This window comes from Rhodamnia argentea, chromosome 4 (assembly GCF_020921035.1).
Source record: "Rhodamnia argentea isolate NSW1041297 chromosome 4, ASM2092103v1, whole genome shotgun sequence".
NCBI lineage: Eukaryota > Viridiplantae > Streptophyta > Magnoliopsida > Myrtales > Myrtaceae > Rhodamnia > Rhodamnia argentea.
The window spans coordinates 16,196,663-16,217,705 of NC_063153.1; the positions used below are offsets into that span (position 1 = coordinate 16,196,663).

Sequence of the window (21,043 nt, forward strand, 5' to 3'; positions counted from 1 at the left end):
GATTTCTGATATCTATGAAGTGTAGGCAATTTGTTCATTTTCATGCTTGCTGTAGGTAATGACTTCCGGAAATAATGTTGATTCTTTTCTTGATGGTGTGAGACTTGCTTGGGCTGTACACTTGATGCTGATTCAAGATACGGTTACTCCCAGGGAGCATGTCCCAAATGCTTCATCAAATGATTTGGATAAGATTTGTTCGTGCTTAGAAATAGTTTTCAAGAACAACGTTTTCCAGTCATTATTGGACAATGTTCTTCGAACTGCAGCCTATCAGGTAAAGTTTTCTTCAGTCAAGGTCATTCTTTGAAGGAGGTAGGACCATATGAGTGTTGATTGTCAACTTTACAAACTTTGCAATTGGAGTGTTCTATACTGTTTTTAAAGAGGTATTATTGGTGGATTGAAAGCAACTGGAAACAAAGTACTGGAAAATAGAGTATTGAAATTGGAAGGGATCCACAAAGAGTGATAGTTTTGGCTTTCTTTGCTTTTTGGAATAGGTCCATTGTTGATGAGCCACCTATATGATAATTTTAGCGTCAAATAATAGTTGACCTGTCATTTAGCTCCTTATGCTTTTAAGAGAACTGCATGTATGCCAAGGCCTGTGTGAACGAACTTTGGGCTTGGAGAGGCACTTTTAGTTTGTTGTTGGAAAGAAAATGATTGCTAAGATGGTTTCTCCCTCCTTGTTTTTTGGCTCATTTGGAGAGCGAAGAACAAATGGGCATTTCAAGGAGTTGAATCCTCATTTGGATTCTTTTAGCGATAATTGGTTGTACACTCTTCACTTTTCGTATAGCAGGAAAGTTAAATTTCATATCTGGTTTGTTGGAAATGTTAGAAACAGTCTTTTCTCCATAATTTGGTATATGGGTGGCTTCTACCTGAAGCTGTCTTGCATGGGGGATGTACTCCTTGATGTCTTCCTAATGATGGTTTATCTATCGTTTAAATAAAAAAAAAAAGTGTGCCAAGGCTGTGAGGTTCGCCAATTGTACCAAGACCACTACTATTCCGTATGAAGCTGCAGCATTTTTCACATATCCTATCTCTACTTTGCTATCTTAGTAAACAATCCAAGGAGTTTCTCTCATTGTAATTTTCTTTTGAAGTTTTATCCTCATGTATATTAGTGCTCTTGTTGGATATCTTTTGTGCTTGGCTTCATTTCATGTCTGCTATACTGCTCATGGTGCCTAGGCTGTGAGCTTCGCCGACTTTTGGACCAAGAAAAGTATTATAACTATAACCCTGCAGCATTTATTCTTATTGTAATTTTTTCTGGAGTATAATTCTCATTTCTACCAGTGCTCTTGTTGATGTCTTTGGTGCTTGGAATTTATTGCATTTTTGGTATGCTGCTCAATCTACATGACCATTGCAATATCCTCATGCACTATGCCTATTAAATTTGCATTTCGAGACTGTATGTGTTTGTATTAGACCAGCTCATGTATTATCTTCCCACTCTTCTGCCCTCTTAAGACTGGTTTTCTTCTTGTAACTGTCTTTTGGGCATTTGCTTCTCATGTCTTGCGAATATGGCCAGGTACCTAGATGTACTTTTATTTTGCACTTTGTCCCGGAGTGGCATTTTGAATGCATTGCTGATTCTTGCTACACGAAAGAAATTATTATGTTATTGCTTTGTTGTCTGTTTCTGGTAGAGTAGAATGATTGATGTATGGCCAGACACCTATTTCTTATGACCCATACCTACATCTTTTTGCTTGTTTGGGTGTGATAAGTCTGTCCTCTTTCTTTGTCTTCCCCTATTGATATTGGACAATTACTGCAGAATGATGATGAGGACATGATCTACATGTATAATGCGTACCTACACAAGCTGATCACTTGCTTCTTGTCTCATCCACTTGCCAGAGACAAGGTTAGTTAGGTGTTGCTACAGCTAATCATCATTACTCATCTATCTTCGACACTCAATCTGAATCTTCCTTTTCAGGTAAAAGAAGCAAAGGAGAAGGCTATGAGCATGCTTATTCCTTACCGAACTGCTGGATCACATGATACTTTCGCAGATAAGAACCTGAATTCTGAACAGGCCTTTGGATTTGGTCCTGTACCGTTTGTATCTCTTTTGGAGTTTGTCAGTGAGATTTATCAGGTCAGTTTTACAGGGCTTTAGCTAGATGACTTGCTGGGGAACATCCTGCGCATAATAATTTTACTTTTGAGATTAATGTAAACAGTGTAATGCTCTCTTGCTTGCTCAAGGACAGCATAAGCAGAATTTCTTCCTCGTTAGAATCTTCTTATCATGGGTCAAACAGGAGGCATCAACAAGTTGTCAAGGGCCTCAAAGCCCACCTTCTGAAGTGGATCTTGTCAGCAATGGAAGTTCATATGTTTCTTGTCGGAGGGTGCAGCTGAGCTTCTGAATTAATAGCAGTGCTCAAAGAAATGAATAAATCAATAAAACAAAGAATATAGGCCACGAATAAGGACCTTCATTATCTGTGGAACTTCCAAGACTATATTTTAATTTTATTGAAGACTTTAAAGTCTCAGTTTTAATTTTGGCTGAATTCTGCATGTGTTTTGCTTCATAGAGAAGAAAAAGTTGTTGCTTTTAATATGATGGTTTTTTAGAATTCCGCAATGATTTGAAAAATGGTTAAATTTGTTCTAATGATTGTAGAGCACAGGTGTCCATTAATTTCTTTAACCTTTTGTACTTAAATTTCTTTTTCTCCCCTTCGAATTGTGCTTCCGAAAGGCAAATCATATCTGCCCAGATAGTAGAAGAACCCTCAAAGCTGTTTCTGAAAATTGAGAAATGACTTAGCTGTTGTTTTCATTCTCTATCTGATGACATTCAAGGCATTATTATCAAGGCATTTACCTGGTTAAATTGTTTCAAGAATAGTTATGATTTTAGTAAGTTTACATGTTGAATAGTTATGATTTTAGTAAGTTTACATGTTAAATAGTCATATTTTGTAAATCTAAGTAGATATTGGGTACAGAAAAACCCACTGACCATTCAGTTTCAAATCTCTCTCTTTTTTTCATGTACGTAAACTGGAAGGTGCAACCCGTCACATAGTTTGATGTGTGCTTTATTATGTTTAAATAGCTTGAAGTCTTGCTTTTGTGTGTCTACATATAGCTTCGGCACTTGAGGCTCATTTTCTGCATCTCTGTTTAGATTAGCTATTCCCTGCTTTTGCAATAACCCATACTTGCTTTGTCATTATCTTTTGTATGATGGCATTTTCTCTAAGTTAGTTTTGACCATCTTCTTATCTTAATTTGGATCAGAGGGAGCCAGAGCTGTTGGCTGGAAATGACGTATTGTGGACATTTGTTACTTTTGCTGGAGAGGACCATACCAATATTCAAACACTCGTTGCTTTCTTAAAAATGTTAAGCACATTGGTATGTCAAGCTGTTTTTGCAATGTGCTGAATTTATCTCTGAGAGAAAATTAGCTACTTTTAATGCTAAAAGAGCTTGTTACGCTTGGTGTGTAATATGTATCATAGAGTGTCATCCGTGCATTCCTGCATGTATCCCAATGCAGTAGTTGCTAAACTGTATTTTCTTCAGGCTTCTAGCCAAGAAGGTGCTTCAAAGGTTTTCGAGTTACTTCAGGGCAAAGCATTCCGTTCGGTTGGATGGAGCACATTGTTTGATTGCTTAAATATCTATGCTGAAAAATTTAAGCAGTCTCTCCTAACTACTGGAGCGATGTTACCGGAGTTTCAAGAGGGAGATGCAAAAGCCCTTGTTGCATACTTAAATGTTCTTCAAAAGGTTGGTTTCTTTTAAATAACCAAAATCTGCTAAATAGGGTTCTCATTCCAGCAGTTGAGTTTGCAGGGGAATTTTGAAATTATGTAATATTTTTCTTTGATAGACATAATTAATTTAATAAGGAAGTTTATAAGAACATGCTCTGTTAGGTGCATTCATTATGCATCTTGGAGATATTTCCTTTTGAAAGCATCATTAGATAAGTATGATTGGCCAAGAGCTAGGGTTCCTTGGTGTAGGCTTGCATGTGCTTTTGCGTGTACATATGGGTGCATGGGTGTGGTTGTGGGCATGATGCTCGTGCATGTGCTATTTTGTTGCCTGTAGGACCATGTTTCCCCATTTCATTAAGATTCAAATCTCCAATAATCTTCAATTTCCTTGGGAAGGTAGTTAAGATACATTTGTTGCATTAGGGAAAGGAATAATCTCTCTGGCCATAAAATATAGAAGAATAAACATTTATCCACTTAAGAAAACATGAAAAGCAGTTGCCTCCAACCCACCCATCGGTGGCCGCGATGGTTTGAGCCCGGTTCCTTTCACGAGAGGTCCCGGGTTCGAAACTCGTAGGCGTCGGTGATTTAAGCGAGGGGTCGTGGCGGTGGGATGCTGCGCTAGGCCCCCCCGAGGAATAGTCGTGCCCCACCGCCGGTTTGAGCCATAGCTTGCCGGCCGCGCGAACACCTCGGTTATTAAAAAAAAAAAAAAAAAAAAAACAGTTGCCTCCAAAGTAGTTACATTTCCAAAATTGTACATATATGGGGCATCTCCACCTAACATGGTAGCTGAGTAATTAGATGTCACTCCCCAACCAATTCCCTTTGTTTATGGACTGTGCGACCTAGATTGTCAAGATTGGGATATTAGGTAGGATCCTCAAAGGTCTTTAACGATTGGATCGAGGATCATAAGATGCTACAAATTTAAGAAATTAAGGCCTAGATTGTGAAGTTCTACTTTGTTTAGCCCTATTGCATGGATATAAACACTCAAGAGGGGGAATTAATTTAAGCTCTAATAAAGAAGAGGTCAATGGTCAAATTCTTCCATTCCTTAATTTCAACTTAAGCATAAATTCAAGATAGTTCAGGTAAAACATGTCATTTATAACTTTGAGTAATTTGCATAAAATTAATACAACAAATATTCATACTTAGCTCCCCCCCACTCCACAAAACCCAAAAAAAAAAAAAAATCAACATTCTCTGACATCACCCCTCAAAAACCAACTGCTATATAATATTTCTAAAATTCACTATTAGTAAAAGGTCCCAACAGAAGAAAAAAAATTCAACAACATAGCCAACAAATAGTTAAATAAGTAAGTCCAACAAGAGAAGTTGCGTTGTCAACTAAAACTTCATTCTGTTGAATGAAAAAAAAAATCGGATGAGTAGAATATGAAAGAAGAAAATCGAAGAACAGAAACAGCTTTACTAGTCTTAATATCCAAAAGAAAAGGCATTTGTTGATTGGAAAAGAGTTCGGCATGGCGACACGGTTAAAAAAAAGAAAAAGAAAAGCATGATGATGAAGTTGAGTTAAGGTAAGAGATGTAGATGAAGCTTGATTCCCCGCAAAATTGCCTTCATTTGACTGTAGATGAAGTTTGACTACCCCATACCCTGCCTCTACTTCATTGCTGTCTTCAAAGACATCAGGCCAAATTTTTATACTTTTCTTCAGCAGAATCGTGAATTCTCCTTTTGAGATGGGCTCATTATTATCGGATCAGATGTGGGATCCCAATCTCACTCGGATGCCCACAGTCAGCGATTTTTATAGAAGATCCTGATCGCTCAGTGAATATTGGATTGTAGAAACATTAGAATCTTGATCCTGATGACTACGTGTGTGACTTGTACTGTCCCTACTTGCATATGGTACACCAACTGACTTAAGCGCTTAAAAGCCCCAAATCTAAGTAGCCCACACAGTTCTTTCTCGAATAAGTTAGCTAGCAAGCAAGCAAGTTGTTTGTGAATAAAGTTGTACTCTGATCAAAACAAAAAATGGACAAGGTGGGAACTCGAGTGGGAAGGTTGAGTAGTTGTACCCCCTTAAAGAGATTTTGAAGCATATTGCCCTCTAGCTGAGCAGATGTTACATATGCTTGAGATTGCACCACGCCACAAATAAGAAATATAAGAAAAATATAGTTACATCAATGCCCCTGTAGTAGGCGTGTGCCATCTAAGCGGCCTTGACGACTCACATGAACAAGCCGGATTGTGGGATTCACAGATTGTGACATTGAGGCTTCTGACTCTTACCAGGGAGTCATGTGTTTGAACCCAAGGTGTAAATAGTTGCATGAGCCAATCCCTTGGAAAGAGGGTCACAATGCTTGCACTTCGATGGGGTTGCAGTGACTGGTTTGCCCCTTCCCAATGGTTCCCTGGGCCCTTGTGCGGGGTTATGTAGTTATACCTCAAACAAACATTTCGTAGTAGGTTTGGAGCTCTTACAAAAACACCCAGGTTGCAATGTTGGTTGCCTGTTCTGATCCTGTTACCAATAAGGAAAGAACACCATGGTGCATGTCGAGAATCACATGTCCTCTATTTGAGTTATTCTATTCCTGGGAAAATCCATAAATCCTCTCAAATTTATTCGTTACCACACTGTATAAAATCTTGTTTGACCCTTTAATGTGGAATTCCATGAAAACTGCCAGCAATTTTCTATTTGTCAGATTTATTTGACAGTTTCATATTGAAGAGCACATGTTTGTCCTGATTTTGCTTATTTCTTCTTGGTGAACAGATTACACTCTGATGTATAGGCACATCCCTTTATATTGGTAGTGGAGTTGAAATTGTTTCCATGGGGATTGCGTGGTAAACGTCATTATGTTGTTTGGAATGATGAGCGCTGGTTGCTCTTTTAATTATAAGTTGTTGCTAGCTTATGTCCTGCCAAACTCTGCACAAAATTGAGATCTGTTTCCTCTTTGAAGTACTAACTGCTGAAAAACATTGGTTTGTGTTTTGCTTCAGGTTATGGAAAATGGGAGTCCTACTGAAAGAAAGAACTGGTTTCCTGATATTGAACCTTTATTCAAGCTCCTCAGTTATGAGAATGTTCCGCCTTATCTAAAGGTCATGTTTTTGCCTGCTTTCTTTCTAACTGCAACTTTTTTGGACTAGAGGTCAGAGGTTGCCAATTTCTCGCGGCTCTTTGATTTTCCTTGAATCAAGTTTCTGTTCACTTCTACAGGGTGCTTTGCGGAATGCCATTGCTACTTTTGTTCCTGTCTCTCCCGTTCATAGAGATACAATTTGGAGTTTTCTTGAGCAGTATGATCTACCAGTAGTTGTTGGTCCACCACATTTGAGGAATACAGTACAATCAATTGCGCCGGTCAGTTCGTCATGGATAATCTGATTATTTTTTGCACCTAACTTATCTCGATGTATCGAATTTCTTCCTCCTTTACTTTGTTAATTTTTCTTTCGCGTTCTTTTTCTGTTATTCTGAGTTATCTTGTCAACTATGTGCCAATCCATGTGATTAATGTATATAGTCGTGTCTGACTTTGTCATTCGTATTGATTGTCTTTATCATATTGATTTTATTACATGTTTTGATATGTATCAGTAATGTACACTTGGATTTTGTTTTACTATCACTAGCTTAAATTTCACCAAAACCTAATCTCTATTGTCAAAAGTTGGAACCACACTATATATAAGGGGAGTGTAGGATCACATACCAACACTTTCTTGTAGACCCCTTCTTTATATCATTATGCAATCATCGCCAAAGTGCATTTAGATATGTGCATTAGTCAATAAGCTAAAGGAAAATACAAAAACATGAACCAAAAAATAAAGGAAAATAGGAAAGACCAATCATGGTTTGACATGTAGCATATCACTGGTAGGCCTTGCTTATTTTGCTTGAAGCAATGTGGCTGCAGTGGTTATACCACTTCATGTAGTTAGATTTTTACACCAAGCTTGTGTGAAAGAAGTCCCTTATTAGTCAAACAGAAGATCGTGTTTTTGTGCCTCAGGTCTATGATATGCAATTTGAGCTGAATGAGATTGAAGCAAGAAGTGAACGATATCCATCTACAGTTTCATTTCTCAACCTGATAAATACCCTGATTTCTGAAGAACGAGATGTCAGTGACAGAGGGCATAGGTACTGGTCATCTAAATTCTCAAAGTCAGTATAACATATGTTGTTGCCAATACTTTAGTTAGATATTCAGTGTTTTTTTTTCCTTTCACAGATTCATTGGGATCTTCAGATTTATATATGACCATGTATTTGGGCCATTTCCTCAACGAGCATATGCGGATCCTCATGAGAAATGGCAGCTAGTTGTTGCTTGTCTCCAGCATTTTCACATGTGAGTGATTGTTTCATTTTCTTGTGATGGTTTCTTCCTGCTTTTGCCCTATTCCACCAATCTTGCGTTTCTTCTTATTTTCAATTTGATACAAGGATTATTTTTTGTGAAGATAGTGTATCTACTTATTATCGGCACTTTTTCCTTATTGATTGTTGATATGCTTCATTTATTTTCTGAATTTCAATAAATAGAAAATATGTCAATTTTATAATCTGGGCAATGCATCATGCAGGATATTAAGAATGTATGAAGTTAAGGATGAGGATGTCACCAGTGTCATTGAGAAGTCACCGCTTGCGGTAGTCACACAGCCTGCTTCGCTGCAGACTCAGCTACCGGTCTTGGAATTGCTGAAAGTATGTGCTGGTTTTTCGTTTCAGTTGATAGCTTAATGGCTATTACTCATGTCAACTTGGGCTTCGTCTTTAGGTTGCATATCTTACCTGGTTATTGTATAATTCTCATGTGCTTATGTATATATATTTCCTTCAGGAACTGTTCATTTTTTACATTCTTGTGAGTCAGGTCATCCCCATAGTGAAGCTGATTTCGCATCTTGCAGAGAAGATATCTCCCTTCTACTTAGATATCTGCAGCCATTTTGTTCTATTTACGATCACATACTCTCTTCTCTTGTAATTGGCCCTAGTGAATTGCCCATGCCTGGGGAATTTACTGGTGGAAAACCCTCCTCATCAAAGGAAGCTAGTTTAATGCCTAAATTGCCCGGCCCTAAACGGATCTGTTCTCGGAATTGTATATAACACAAAATCTGTCGTTCACTGCCAACAACTCCTAAATAGCTTCTGAAAAAGTGCTCTTCTCAACAACTGAGAGCAAATAAGAGAAGTTGCAATCGCAATTGCTTAGTAAATGGTTTCTGTACGGATTTCTCATTTCAAAATCCTTAATAACATCTTAATTCTTGTCTTCCGTTTTGATTTCCTATGTGATTTTTCCATCTGCTATTTGTTGGTTTTTACTCTTCCTTTTTTCTCTGTCTTTTTGATTTTCTTGGCTTTGGTTCTTGTTAGGCTTGATTCCATGTCTCTTCCTCTGTGAATTGCAACTATTTCTTCATTTTCATTGCGTCGTTGAGTGAACCTACAAGTAAAATGGACAATGTTTTACATGGATTATTGGCTTTTGTTTCTTATTACCCGGCTTGATTCAGTGCCTCTTTCCTCCATTGCAATCTCCTATTACATGATGCTCTTATTGCAGCAAGTGGATAGAATTTTCTTTTTGCAGGGCGGTGGGTTGGGGGGGTATTTGCGTGAACTTGCTCTCATTTCATGACTTTAAAAAGAGATATTACATAGAATAGTCTTTTAATCAAACTTTTTCTCCAGGATTTTATGAGCGGGAAGACTGTCTTCCGGAATGTCATGAGCATTCTTCTGCCTGGAGTAAACTCAATAATTGCGGAACGAACTAGTCAAACTTATGGTCAACTACTTGAGAAGGCTGTGCAACTTTGCCTAGAAATTATTGTTCTTGTTTTGGAGAAGGATCTGATTCTTTCTGACTTTTGGCGGCCCTTATACCAGGTAAGATCTTAACATTTTAGATGTAGCTTGTTTGGGGCTTCGTTCTTTGCATGATTACGTTTTCTATTTTCTCCTTCTTATAGTATATTTTCTGTGTCGATATAGTTCTCTCTGTTAAGTGAATTATTCCACTTAATATTTGGTGCTACTCCGACTTATTTTCATTTTTTCCAATCATCTATGTTTGTAGTATGTCATGAAAGGTTTTAGGTATTTTCCATTAAAAGTCAAATTTGAAGTCTCGAGATTTTTGGAAGTGTTTTTAGCTTCTAACGAATTAAACTACTATATAAAAGGGCCTTTTATTAGCATATTAAGCATATATATGGCTTGAAGCAGTTAGTGTATTTACACCCTGGATCTTTTTCTTGTTGAAGGGCCTGTTTGTTTTCACTTCAAAATAATCAAAAAGTAATCTTTTACCCCGCCAAAAATTTGAAATATTATTTGATTTTGAAAATTACGAAATTACATGTGTATCAACATTTTAGTGTTGTGAAAGTTTCAAGAGTTTTGGATAGTGCTTGTGCTGTAGATTTGGATTAGTAAAAAATAAAAAGTAAAAGTCAATCCAGATAGACTCCAAGGGTCCATTTGTTTGAAGGAAAACTGTTCTCGAGAAATTGTTTTCTGACTTTCCATTGTTTGGTTGACGATAAATTGGTCCACCAATGGGAACGTTTTCGATGGACTGACATTTTCCTTGACCGTGTTTAACATGGAAAATATTTTCCTTTATCGTGTAGTTTTCAGTGAAACAAATGCATCCTAGTCTGATTTCATGTATAAAGTATTTCTAGTAATTAGGAATTAGTTGCTGCATATATATGATATGAGGTACTAGGGTTTTTATGAGTATCCCTATTCCTTGTAAGTAGTGCTCTTATGCATGTTGTATAAAATCGCAATTTCGCTCGATTTCACAAGCCAAATCATGAAGTCCCAATCAACTTGCTTCAAAACAATTTATTGTTAAAATCAAAGTAAAAATATGAGTTGACTCGCTCTGAATCAATCGCTGGTTTTCTTCTGCGCAGATGCAATTCGCCTGGACTTTTGGGCTTCTTAAAGCTGAAAAAGGTCCAAAACTTTTAAGATAAGATAGACTCACAAGAAAAATCAATGAAATGCAAAATTAATAAGAAAGCAAGTAAATCCCCCTTTTCACAAAAAAGTCAGGGCACAGGCAGGGATGTAATCTTGTGAGGAGTTGCATCTCCCTGCTTTGTCACAATATTTCATCAATCTTTCCTCTTAAATTATAAAAGAAAAGAGAACTTTAGAAAATTTTATTTTCATTGACTTATACCTAGTAATTTAATTGCGGTGTGAAAATTTATCATGTAATTTGTATTTATGGCTGAATTTAATTGTTTAAAATATTATACTGACGTCGATAATTTTATAAATTTGTGAATCTTACAATTCAATTTTACCAAAGGCCCTCTCTATTCCTTTCTATCAAGGGAGGCAAGAGAGAGGAACCAACGGCCTAATTATAGTTTTGGAGGGAGGGAGGGAGATTGCCTGTTATACCTTCATAGAAACATTCACCACAAGTGCTTGAAATCCGACTTGGCATGGGCCCTTGTGGTGAGTAATTTTATTCAAATGATTGATCAAAAGTTATGGCACTCACGTGATAGGAAAAAAAAAAAAAGGTTATGGCACTCACGTGATCAGAAAAAAAAAGTTATGGCACTCAAGTGAGCACTCTTATGATGTTTTTATCCCATTTCGAAAGGTTCACTATGTGAAGGTTAAGGACAATAGTCTGGCAGCAACCTCCTTTTGTGTGTGTGTGTGTGTGTGTGTAGAGAGAGAGAGAGAGAGAGAGAGAGACTCCCCCTCTCCCCTTTTGCTTGTAAAAATAGGTCTCTTTACTGAAAAATGTGTCTTTTTGCCAGTGTCCAGATCATTGGTTAAGCCAGTATTTAGTGATTAATAGAGTGCAAAAAACTCATGCATTGTGAGAAAACTGATCAAACTAAAACTTCTGTTTCTTTTTTCCTTATCAACTGTAGCTCAACATGGGCCATAAGTGTGCTGGTTAACAATTCCATAAAAACTACGTCATTCATGACCTGGATGTAACATATCGTACCACTGTGAAGATATACGGAAATCTATCCATTTTTTTTTTCTAACAATCAGTAACTTTCCCGCTTCTTGTGGCAACTTTGGATTTCTTGTGTGGTATTCTCTCATTTTTCGTAAATTTGCTCGATTTCATAATATGGCACCATAGAAAAGGCCAATGGCATCTCGTGGGATCCTTAATACTGGTATCTTTCTGGGCCTAGACTACCAGCTTTCTACATCAATCATGTGCTCGCTCAGTTAATCTTGGGAAGTGGGAAATTTAAGGGAGGTCATTGAGCTTTGATGTCTAGATGTTTTTGTTAGCATTTGACTAAAAAAATCCGGTGTTATGAAGGAACCGTTGCTTGCCACTAGTTTTTTGAAATTATTTTGACCTCGTGAACGCCACCTAGGACTCATTGCTCAGCCTTAACATTTTGCAGCCTTTGGACATTATTCTATCTCAAGACCATAATCAAGTTACTGCCCTACTGGAGTACGTCAGATATGATTTTCAACCACAAATTCAGCTTTGCTCTATCAGAATAATGAGCATGTTAAGGTATCCTTTCTCTTTCTGAACAAATTATTTCCGGTTCAGAGTTTTCTCTTCTATTTGGAATCAGTAGTATTATGTTTGAGTGGTAGTGTTATATTTAACAATAGCCAAACAATACCTAGTGGGGGCAATGGCTTAGTTGGACTTTTTCGGTACCATGTGTAGGGAGCCTTAGAGTTTGAGTTTCGACAACAGAGCTTTTTTAACCCAGTGGGTTAAGAATTAGTCGGTGTTATGGTGGTGGCTGTTGGGTGGAAAACCATTATTTCATGCAACAGTGTTTTGTTGGCATTGTCATTAGCATCTCCACCTGTCATAATGACCTCCAATGTGATTTTTCTGTGGCAGTTCTCGTATGGTTGGGCTTGTACAGTTACTCCTTAAATCAAATGCCGCTAATTGTCTGGTTGAGGATTATGCAGCTTGCCTTGAGTTGCGGTCAGAGGAGTCCCAGATTATAGAGAACAGCAGTAATGATCCCGGTGTCCTTATATTGCAGGTCTTGCTGTCTTTTTGGTTTTACTTCATCTGAAAGAGCATTTCTTTGTAACTTAGTCCTTTTATTATTTAGAAAAAGAACATGAAGATTTGATTTCTCCTTCCTTTCTTCTTTATATTGCGTAGGTTTTAATTGACAATATTAGTCGGCCTGCTCCAAATATTGGACATTTACTGCTGAAGTTTGATCTTGACGGTCCTATTGAGCGGACTATGTTGCAGCCAAAGTTTCATTATAGGTACATCGAGGAAAATATGCTGCATCATTTCTTTCTTTTGTACTGTCATCTTGGTTTGGTTTTGTTTATGATGCTTCTGATCTTTCATGTAGTTGCTTGAAGGTCATTCTTGAAATTCTGGAGAAACTTCAAAAACCAGATGTGAATGCACTTCTTCATGAATTTGGCTTTCAGGTTAGCTTTCTTTGATCTTGGTTTGCCATGTCGGAAAAAGAGAAAAATTATGCCTTAGAACTTAAAATTTTGGCCAGAATTTTTCTGTTATTTAGACCCTTCCAATTCCTTGTTTTAGTTTCCTTTCTTTTTGCTTTTGTAGCTGCTTTATGAACTCTGCTTGGATCCAGTTACAAGTGGTCCTACCATGGAATTACTCAGCACCAAAAAATACCAGTTTTTTGTGAAGGTGTGAGATCGTTTTCTATTTTGATCTTGCATATACGGTAGTAAAAAGTTCTGCCTCTGCAAATTTTGGACCTTCCCCCTCAGAATCTTATTTCTGCACTTCATTTCAGCACCTGGATACAGTTGGTGTTGCTCCACTACCTAAACGCAGTAGCAACCAGGCACTTCGCATAAGTTCCCTTCATCAGGTTTGTATCTATGACCCAAATCATTGTGTCGTTAGAGAAAATTTGGTGAAGGTTGAATTTTTCGTGTGATGAGTTTCCACTTATATCCAGGCCATGGGAACATCATGCTTTTACCTACTGGAATCTAAATTTCTCTCTGATGGAGTTCAATTTCTTCTGCACTGCACTAGTTCGGTGGATAGCTATATATATTTGATTAGCTTGTGGTACATAAAGTGACCTTGTTATACTAGAAGCGCTCTCACTCAGGATTTTCTCACATTTCATTGTTATAAACTGTGTCAGACATGTGATAAATTGTTTTGACCTCATTAAACATCTATGATATACTGATAGTTTTGTCATGTTGCTCCTAAAGTGTTAAGCAAGTGATACTCCTTTCTTTAATTTGGTGTACTTTTTGCTGATTCATGAAGAGGATCTTATCTAATATATAGTCGTCACTTGCACAACATAGAAATATGCTTGGGCGAGCTCAGTGTACGGTTCATGTGAAAATATTATCCTGGACATCTTCACCCAAATGCATGCTTAGTGCAATGTTTAACCTGCTCTTATGTTTCTAGAGAGCGTGGCTGCTAAAGCTTCTAGCTTTGGAGTTGCATGCGGCTGACATGGATAGCTCCACTCATAGAGAGGTGTGCCAGAGAATCCTTGCTCATCTGTTTGGTCAGCAAACTACTGATCTTGGGGGAGACCACATCATTGCTCATCGAAATGATGCAGACCACATTGGAACTAGTGCTGTTGATGAAAACAAGGTATTGAGACCCTTCCTCTGATTTTATGACTCCGATATCTGGTTTCTACGACCTATCAATTTGCTTCTTAGAGCTTGGTGGGAATGTGCTCAATGCTTTGTATAACTCTTAATCTCAAATATTGCACTTGAACTGTTTGTGCTCCATAAATCTATCTGTAATGAACATGGAAGTTAATAGGATGTTTTCATGTACTTCTGAGCTATTGTATTGCATGAAGGCTGAATGTAGAACCGGTTTCCTTAGAAATTAGTTAAACAAATGCTGACTTATTAATGGGAGGGTTTTTTATTTTTTATTTTTGGGTGGTGAAGGGGGGGAAGAGAGAGAGAGTGAGATACTGAACAAGCTGTAGTTCAGGTTCTTGCCTGCACATTTCTGGGGATGCTTATGGGAGAGTATGCAATACTTAAATTTTGTTTGCATTTGAAATTGTCTGATGATAAAGATGCAGTGCTTAAATGAAAGGACCTTTTGGTTTTGAGAATCAACCTATCTACTGTTGATCTCTCACGAGGACCGAACTATGAGTAATGAAATTGTGGCAACTTGTGCTGTATTTTCATTGCTTTTTTCACCTTGTAAGGACACTACTTTTGTCTTTCTTATTTCAATTGAATTTGAGACTAAACTTTTGACAAGTGTACTGGACTTGAGTTAGTTTTGTCTGCAATATCTGAGGTATAGATAGAGAAGAAATATGAACTGACCTTTTCTGAAATTTCAAGCTGCATTAAGAAGGAAACTTAATTACCTAGGCAACTTAGGCCAGGAAGAACTGACCTTTTCTGAAATTTCAAGCTGCATTAAGAAGGAAACTTAATTATCATAAAGTTAACCATATCCCATATCCAATGTAAATTTTTGACTGATCAAACTATGCAGTGTTTTCATAGATCTAGTAGATCAATTCAAAGTGTGCACAAATATATTTGCCTTATGATTGGCATAGAACTATCTAATACTCTGATGAAAGCTGTCATATGGTAGTGTATGTAGGGGAGAAAAGACAAACCAATTGAAAGAGGAACGAAACCAAAAATAAAATCCTGAATACAAACTAAATGAAAAGGTAAGAAAAAAGCAAATAGAAACTGAAGTGGAAGAAGTGGACAAGAAAATTACGGGGGTGTGCAATGGTTGTCATGACATTCCAACTATACCAAAAGTGAAGGATTTATAAGCAATTATCTCTAATGCTATGTTTGGGAGGAAAGAGAGATGGAAATATGGGTGGAAAGTGCCCTAAAATTTAATTTTTCCCTCCTGTCTTTATCACAAATTTTTGTTTCTTATGTTCGACCTTAAGTTTCAGTTTGTCCTTTATTTTCCAAACTAACATAGCTTTCATTCCTTACATTTTCCATCATTTTCATACGTACCATAAAGGAATCCCGAGGGGATTCAACTCCTTGAGATGCCCTTTTGTTCTTTCTTTCCAAATCAGCCAAAAAACAAGGAGCGGAATCATCTTAGTTGCTTTCTTCTTCCGAATACTTGGATTAATAGCCCTTCTCCAAGCCTAATTTCCATGTCGCATCATGCCTGAACTGACCCACTTTGCTTCTAAAACTGCAAAAACTGCAGTTTGAATCTATGGTCCAGTTACGTGTAACAATAAGTGATTTACATCCTCCATTCTTACACAATAAATCTGTTTACCACTGTTTTCCTTTTCTTTCAAAGATCATCGAAAGTAAGAATTTGTCCCCAAGTTGCTTCCGATGAGATAAAGGGAATCTTCAATGGAACCTTTAGACTATGTTTGAAAAATTTCTAAGGCAGGTGAGAAAAATTAAAGTGAAGAATTTGAAATTAAGAAGTATGAGGTGAGGAAAAAAATTTCCATTGAGTTGTTTGGGAATGGTGGCAAAAGAAGGTGAAAAAAGTGTGTATTTTTTCTTTTGTGTAAAATCTTATCGTCTGGAAAGAGTAGAAAAGTGGAATATCAAAAGATATTATAAGTAAAATTACTGTTGCATTCCTCCAAATTTTTTTTTTTTACTTGGTAAAAACTGGGAGAATGAATGTAACACTTTTCTCTACCTTTTCATTGATAAACCAGAGTGATTGAGATTTGTGGGCCCAATTAGTTGATTTCTTCACCAAATTGGCACCTATCATTGTTTTTCTCCTTTCAAACAGAGGAATTGGTTTTTCCGCTCCGGCATTTCATTCTTGTAGGGTGGGTTTGGTTCAGCATTCTCAAGAGGCTTGCAACCTTCAAAGCCCATTGGGAGAATGATGAAGCATTTGGTTCAACTTTAAACTAGCATTTGACCAAATGTTGGCCTTGGGAAAGCTGAAAGCCCAATGCTGGTAGGGACCAGCATTGGGCTTTTAGTATTTGGCCAAATGCTAAGAGATTTTTTTCCTTCCAAAACCTCATCAATTCTCTATATTTTCGATTTTGCCTCCCTTTTTACTGTTTATCTTCTTCACCGGTCGGGCAATGGGTAATTTTTTTTAATTAAAAATTAAAAATTGCATTCAAAGCCCTTTTGGAATGTTTTTACCAAACACCATTCAACCCAAAGCCCATTTTCAAATGAGATTTTACCAAATGCAATTAGCATTTTCCTAAACCCCTTTAGGTTGAAGGCATTTGCATTTCCCCAAAACTCATTTCAAATGCTGAACCAAACCCACCCATAGTCATTCCTTAGCACTTCTACCTTTTGCGGACATGGTTACTTTCCCAGTAGATTTCCAAGGGAAGAGCACGTTTTATTCGTCCTTGCAGCTGAGTATACATAGATTATAATATTAGGATTTGACAAAGCATCTCAGAAGTACAACAATTCCACCGTAGATCATCGTTTCTTCCCACAAATAGTGTCATTTATTTTCAGAAACTTTAAAATATTATCTCTCCTCACTAATAGTTTCCTTCCCCTCAGAAAATTTAAATTATCAATAGTGTTACACTCGTCCAGTTTGATCACAAAAGTTCTTTGATTGCTCTAACAACTGAATCAAGCAGGAGGTTCTATCATTATAACAGGAAAGGTCATTCAACCATCTTCTCTCTAAATTAACTTTTAACCCTAATTTACTCTTTCTGGAACTGAACTCAGGTTCTAGAGTTGCTTGAGGTTCTGCAGTTTAGATCTCCTGATACCACCACAAAGCTTTCTCACGTTGTTACCAGTGGAAAATATCAAGTTATGGTGAGTCTTCAGACCCTTAGATCTATAGCTTTCGTGACTTTTATTCCTCTGAGCTGCATTTGACATTTTATGTATGATAGGCTGAGGAGATACTCATAAATCCAGCAACTTCAGAAAAAGGTGGAATCTATTATTACACTGAGCGTGGTGATCGCCTGATTGACCTTGCCTCATTAAGTGACAAGCTCTGGCAGGTCAGTCATTCACTGGCCGAGTGACTTTGTGAGACTTAACCTCTTCTATTCCTGAAGCTGGGCTTTACTTATTTCTGCTGATAAACTTTTTCTGGTGCTTATGTTTCTTGCTGTGCCAGAAGTTAAATGTTGTTCATCCTCAGTTGAATAGCCTTGGCAGTGAACCTGAACTAAATGAAGTAAGAGAGACTATTCAACTGTTGTTGCGATGGGCATGGAAGAACAACAAAAACCTTGAGGAACAAGCTGCACAACTTCATATGCTTACAGGATGGTCGCATATCGTGGAGGTCCTCCTTTCCTTCTACATCTCCTTGTATCACTGACCTTTTTGCAGCAATGGATACACTAGATGCACCGCTGCCAATAATTAAATCTTCCAAATCTTGCACTTATATATGTTCTTCTCAATGCTATAGCAGTTTTCAAGACTATGCCTAGGATTGTCTTTCCTTCTTAGCCAATATGGTTTTGATGCATCCATCTGTTGGTTTGTAGATCTCTGCATCTAGAAGATTGTCGCTACTTGAAAATCGATCAGAGAACTTATATCAGTAAGCATCCTCATCATTAATTGTGCTTGTTTTCACTGATATAGAAGTTTAATAGCTGCTTTGGTCATTACAGGGTGCTTGATGCCACCCTGAGCGCTTCAGCCTCTCCAGACTGTTCACTGAAGATGGCATTTGTATTGAGCCAGGTAGAATCTGAACCTTCAGCTCAGTGCAAGTTGGCTTTCAAATAGTTAACAGAATTTTTTTGATTGTCATGTAGGTTGCTCTCACTTGCATGGCTAAGCTGCGGGATGAAAGATTTCTGAGCCCTGATAGTCTCAGTGCTGATGGTTTTACGTGTCTTGATATGGTCATGGTAAAACAATTGTCGAATGGTGCTTGTCACTCCATATTATTTAAGCTCACTATAGCAATATTAAGAAGAGAATCATCAGAAGCCTTGAGGAGACGGTATGTTGCAATTGAAGGAAATTGATGTTGCTTCTTCATTTTCTTTACCTGTTAACTGGGCTTCCACCTCACATATTTTGTTCAGGCAATACGCATTACTCCTCAGTTATTTTCAGTACTGCCAGCATGTGCTTGACCCAGATGTTCCCGCAAAAGTTCTTGGATGCTTAGTTGATGAGCAAGATGGTGACGATATGGATCTCGAAAAGGTGTCCACCTTTCTACATTCATGACGAAACACTTATGAGTTTGTGATCAGCTTTTGCTTGGAGCAACGAAGTTCCTGCTGATTCGGTTTTATTTATTTTACTTTCAGCTTGATAAAGAGCAGCTAGAATTGGCTCATGCAAACTTTTCTATTATCAAGAAGGAAGCCCATGGTATCCTTGATCTGGTGAGTAGTTGTTTGACAAGTAGGGTTATGAGGATGTACTTGTGAGAACCTCAAATCAGAATAAAGTTTGTTGAAAGGCAGATTGTATCCACTTAGATGAAATATGTTAGAAGACATATAGTAAATCTCAATGGATTTCATATATTATGATATGACCCGTTGATTATCTTAGCCCAAGGAATTTTACACTCTCTTTATCTTGAACACACTTAATCATTAAGGAAGTTCAGGATCCTTAATGATTCACAATTTATTCATCAGTTAAGCATCGATCATCCACACAAATGAGCATTGGTGAGAATGCTACATTGTATTGATTGGTGCTTAAGGAAAGATATGATTCGGACTGAGTGTACTTGAGAAAAGGTTGGTGTGGCAACAACTAGGGTTAAGATAAGACAACCTCATTTGAGGTGGCTTATTCATTTGGAGTAGTCGCCATTTAATTCTCATGAGAAGATCTTAACAGACATGGCATATGTAAAAGATCTTGTGTATTTGGATTTTGAAAGACTCCAAAGAAAAGTATTTGGATTTTGGAAGACTTGAAAGAAAATAAACAGAATTTCTTAAGAGGATCCATCTAGCAGACCCCACGTAATGAGATAAGAGTTGGTGGTTGCTGCTGCTGCTAAGCTGCGCTACAATCCTGCACAAGAACGGCAACAACAAATAACTTTTATCCCACACAAATATAACCTTGTCAAGTCTAATAATTCTTCTCGTATTCTGTCCCCTGTAAGATTATCAACATGGACATGTTTTATCATTTTCACTCTTATTGGTCCTTAGAGTTGCTCCTTTTTTTTCCCTATATATTTTATTCGTCACAATCTTCAGGTGATAAAGGATGCGAGTCAAGGCAGTGAACCTGGGAAAACAATAGCATTCTACGTTTTGGATGCACTTGTTTGTATTGATCATGATAGATACTTTTTGAACCAACTCCAAAGCAGGGGATTCTTGAGGTCTTGCTTCATGAGCATTAGCAACGTTTCTTTCCAGGTTAGTTGGCTTGTAAATTCATATGAAATATTTTGTCAGCTGATGTAAGTCACTATAAAATGAGTTATAAATTACACTGTAAAGGGAATTTTCTCTCTGTCTCCATCCATTCAGATAAGCAGAGGGATTATCGATGTCATATCTTAATTTTGCTTGTTAGCTTTCTCATTCAAAGTTTCTTAACTTAACTTTGATAGGTGAGATTGTTCATTTGTTTCCTTTTGGCATTTAGACGTGAAATGGACAGCCAGAAAGGGGGGCTGTGCTGTGCTTCACCTGCAAAAGTTTCTGTGTGGATGGTGTTGTTAATTGTACTATAAATTGAATAGAGGCTTCTATTTTTTTTTTACTATCAGAATATTCCCATATAGTGAATTGTATTGTCCTCGCTAAAACATTTAATAAAAAGAAGTCTCTCAATCCTAAATTGAAATGTGGACTTAATTTTGCAATGTCAGCATCTGGCATTTCCTGCTCTTCGGTTCATTCTCATGGTTGATGCATTCCATGTCAAGTTGTTTCAGTACCCTCATGATAAAAATTTAAAGCTTTCTTTCTCGCAATCACATACACTATTACCATGACTGTTATTGATGATGCTTTCCTCTAGTACAATTACATAAGTCATCTTTCCAAATAAGTGTTGGAGTTATATTTAAGGGTTTTTTTTTTTCTCCTGTTAGGACGGTGGTCATTCCCTTGACTCAATGCAAAGAGCGTGTACTCTTGAGGCTGAACTTGCTTTTCTTTTGAGAATCAGCAACAAATATGGCAAATCTGGGGCCCAGGTTTTGTTATCCATGGGTGCCTTGGAGCATATTTCCTCAAGCAAGGCAGTGAGTATGCAGGTGATGTATCTAATAATCTGCTTATTCTGGGTAATTTTA

General features: G+C 37.4%; 1 protein-coding gene across 2 annotated transcripts in view; it reads left to right on the forward strand.

Moving 5' to 3' along the window:
* Positions 1 to 21,043, forward strand: part of LOC115757101 (nuclear pore complex protein NUP205) — a 33,474-nt gene that overhangs the window by 8,143 nt on the left and 4,288 nt on the right. Inside the window, exons 9-36 of one of the 2 annotated variants that reach the window (XM_030697196.2) lie at positions 56 to 277; positions 1,805 to 1,894; positions 1,970 to 2,131; positions 3,289 to 3,405; positions 3,577 to 3,783; positions 6,786 to 6,887; positions 7,006 to 7,149; positions 7,805 to 7,935; positions 8,027 to 8,146; positions 8,382 to 8,505; positions 9,502 to 9,699; positions 12,225 to 12,343; positions 12,689 to 12,839; positions 12,965 to 13,077; positions 13,170 to 13,251; positions 13,394 to 13,480; positions 13,590 to 13,667; positions 14,234 to 14,428; positions 17,506 to 17,598; positions 17,679 to 17,792; positions 17,912 to 18,082; positions 18,291 to 18,346; positions 18,420 to 18,492; positions 18,567 to 18,757; positions 18,843 to 18,966; positions 19,074 to 19,151; positions 19,992 to 20,156; positions 20,840 to 21,004. In XM_030697196.2, coding sequence (XP_030553056.1) covers positions 56 to 277; positions 1,805 to 1,894; positions 1,970 to 2,131; positions 3,289 to 3,405; positions 3,577 to 3,783; positions 6,786 to 6,887; positions 7,006 to 7,149; positions 7,805 to 7,935; positions 8,027 to 8,146; positions 8,382 to 8,505; positions 9,502 to 9,699; positions 12,225 to 12,343; positions 12,689 to 12,839; positions 12,965 to 13,077; positions 13,170 to 13,251; positions 13,394 to 13,480; positions 13,590 to 13,667; positions 14,234 to 14,428; positions 17,506 to 17,598; positions 17,679 to 17,792; positions 17,912 to 18,082; positions 18,291 to 18,346; positions 18,420 to 18,492; positions 18,567 to 18,757; positions 18,843 to 18,966; positions 19,074 to 19,151; positions 19,992 to 20,156; positions 20,840 to 21,004 — 3,672 coding nt within the window. The remainder of the gene's footprint in view (positions 1 to 55; positions 278 to 1,804; positions 1,895 to 1,969; positions 2,132 to 3,288; positions 3,406 to 3,576; positions 3,784 to 6,785; positions 6,888 to 7,005; positions 7,150 to 7,804; positions 7,936 to 8,026; positions 8,147 to 8,381; positions 8,506 to 9,501; positions 9,700 to 12,224; positions 12,344 to 12,688; positions 12,840 to 12,964; positions 13,078 to 13,169; positions 13,252 to 13,393; positions 13,481 to 13,589; positions 13,668 to 14,233; positions 14,429 to 17,505; positions 17,599 to 17,678; positions 17,793 to 17,911; positions 18,083 to 18,290; positions 18,347 to 18,419; positions 18,493 to 18,566; positions 18,758 to 18,842; positions 18,967 to 19,073; positions 19,152 to 19,991; positions 20,157 to 20,839; positions 21,005 to 21,043) is intronic. The other variant, XM_048278258.1, reaches the window with a different exon arrangement.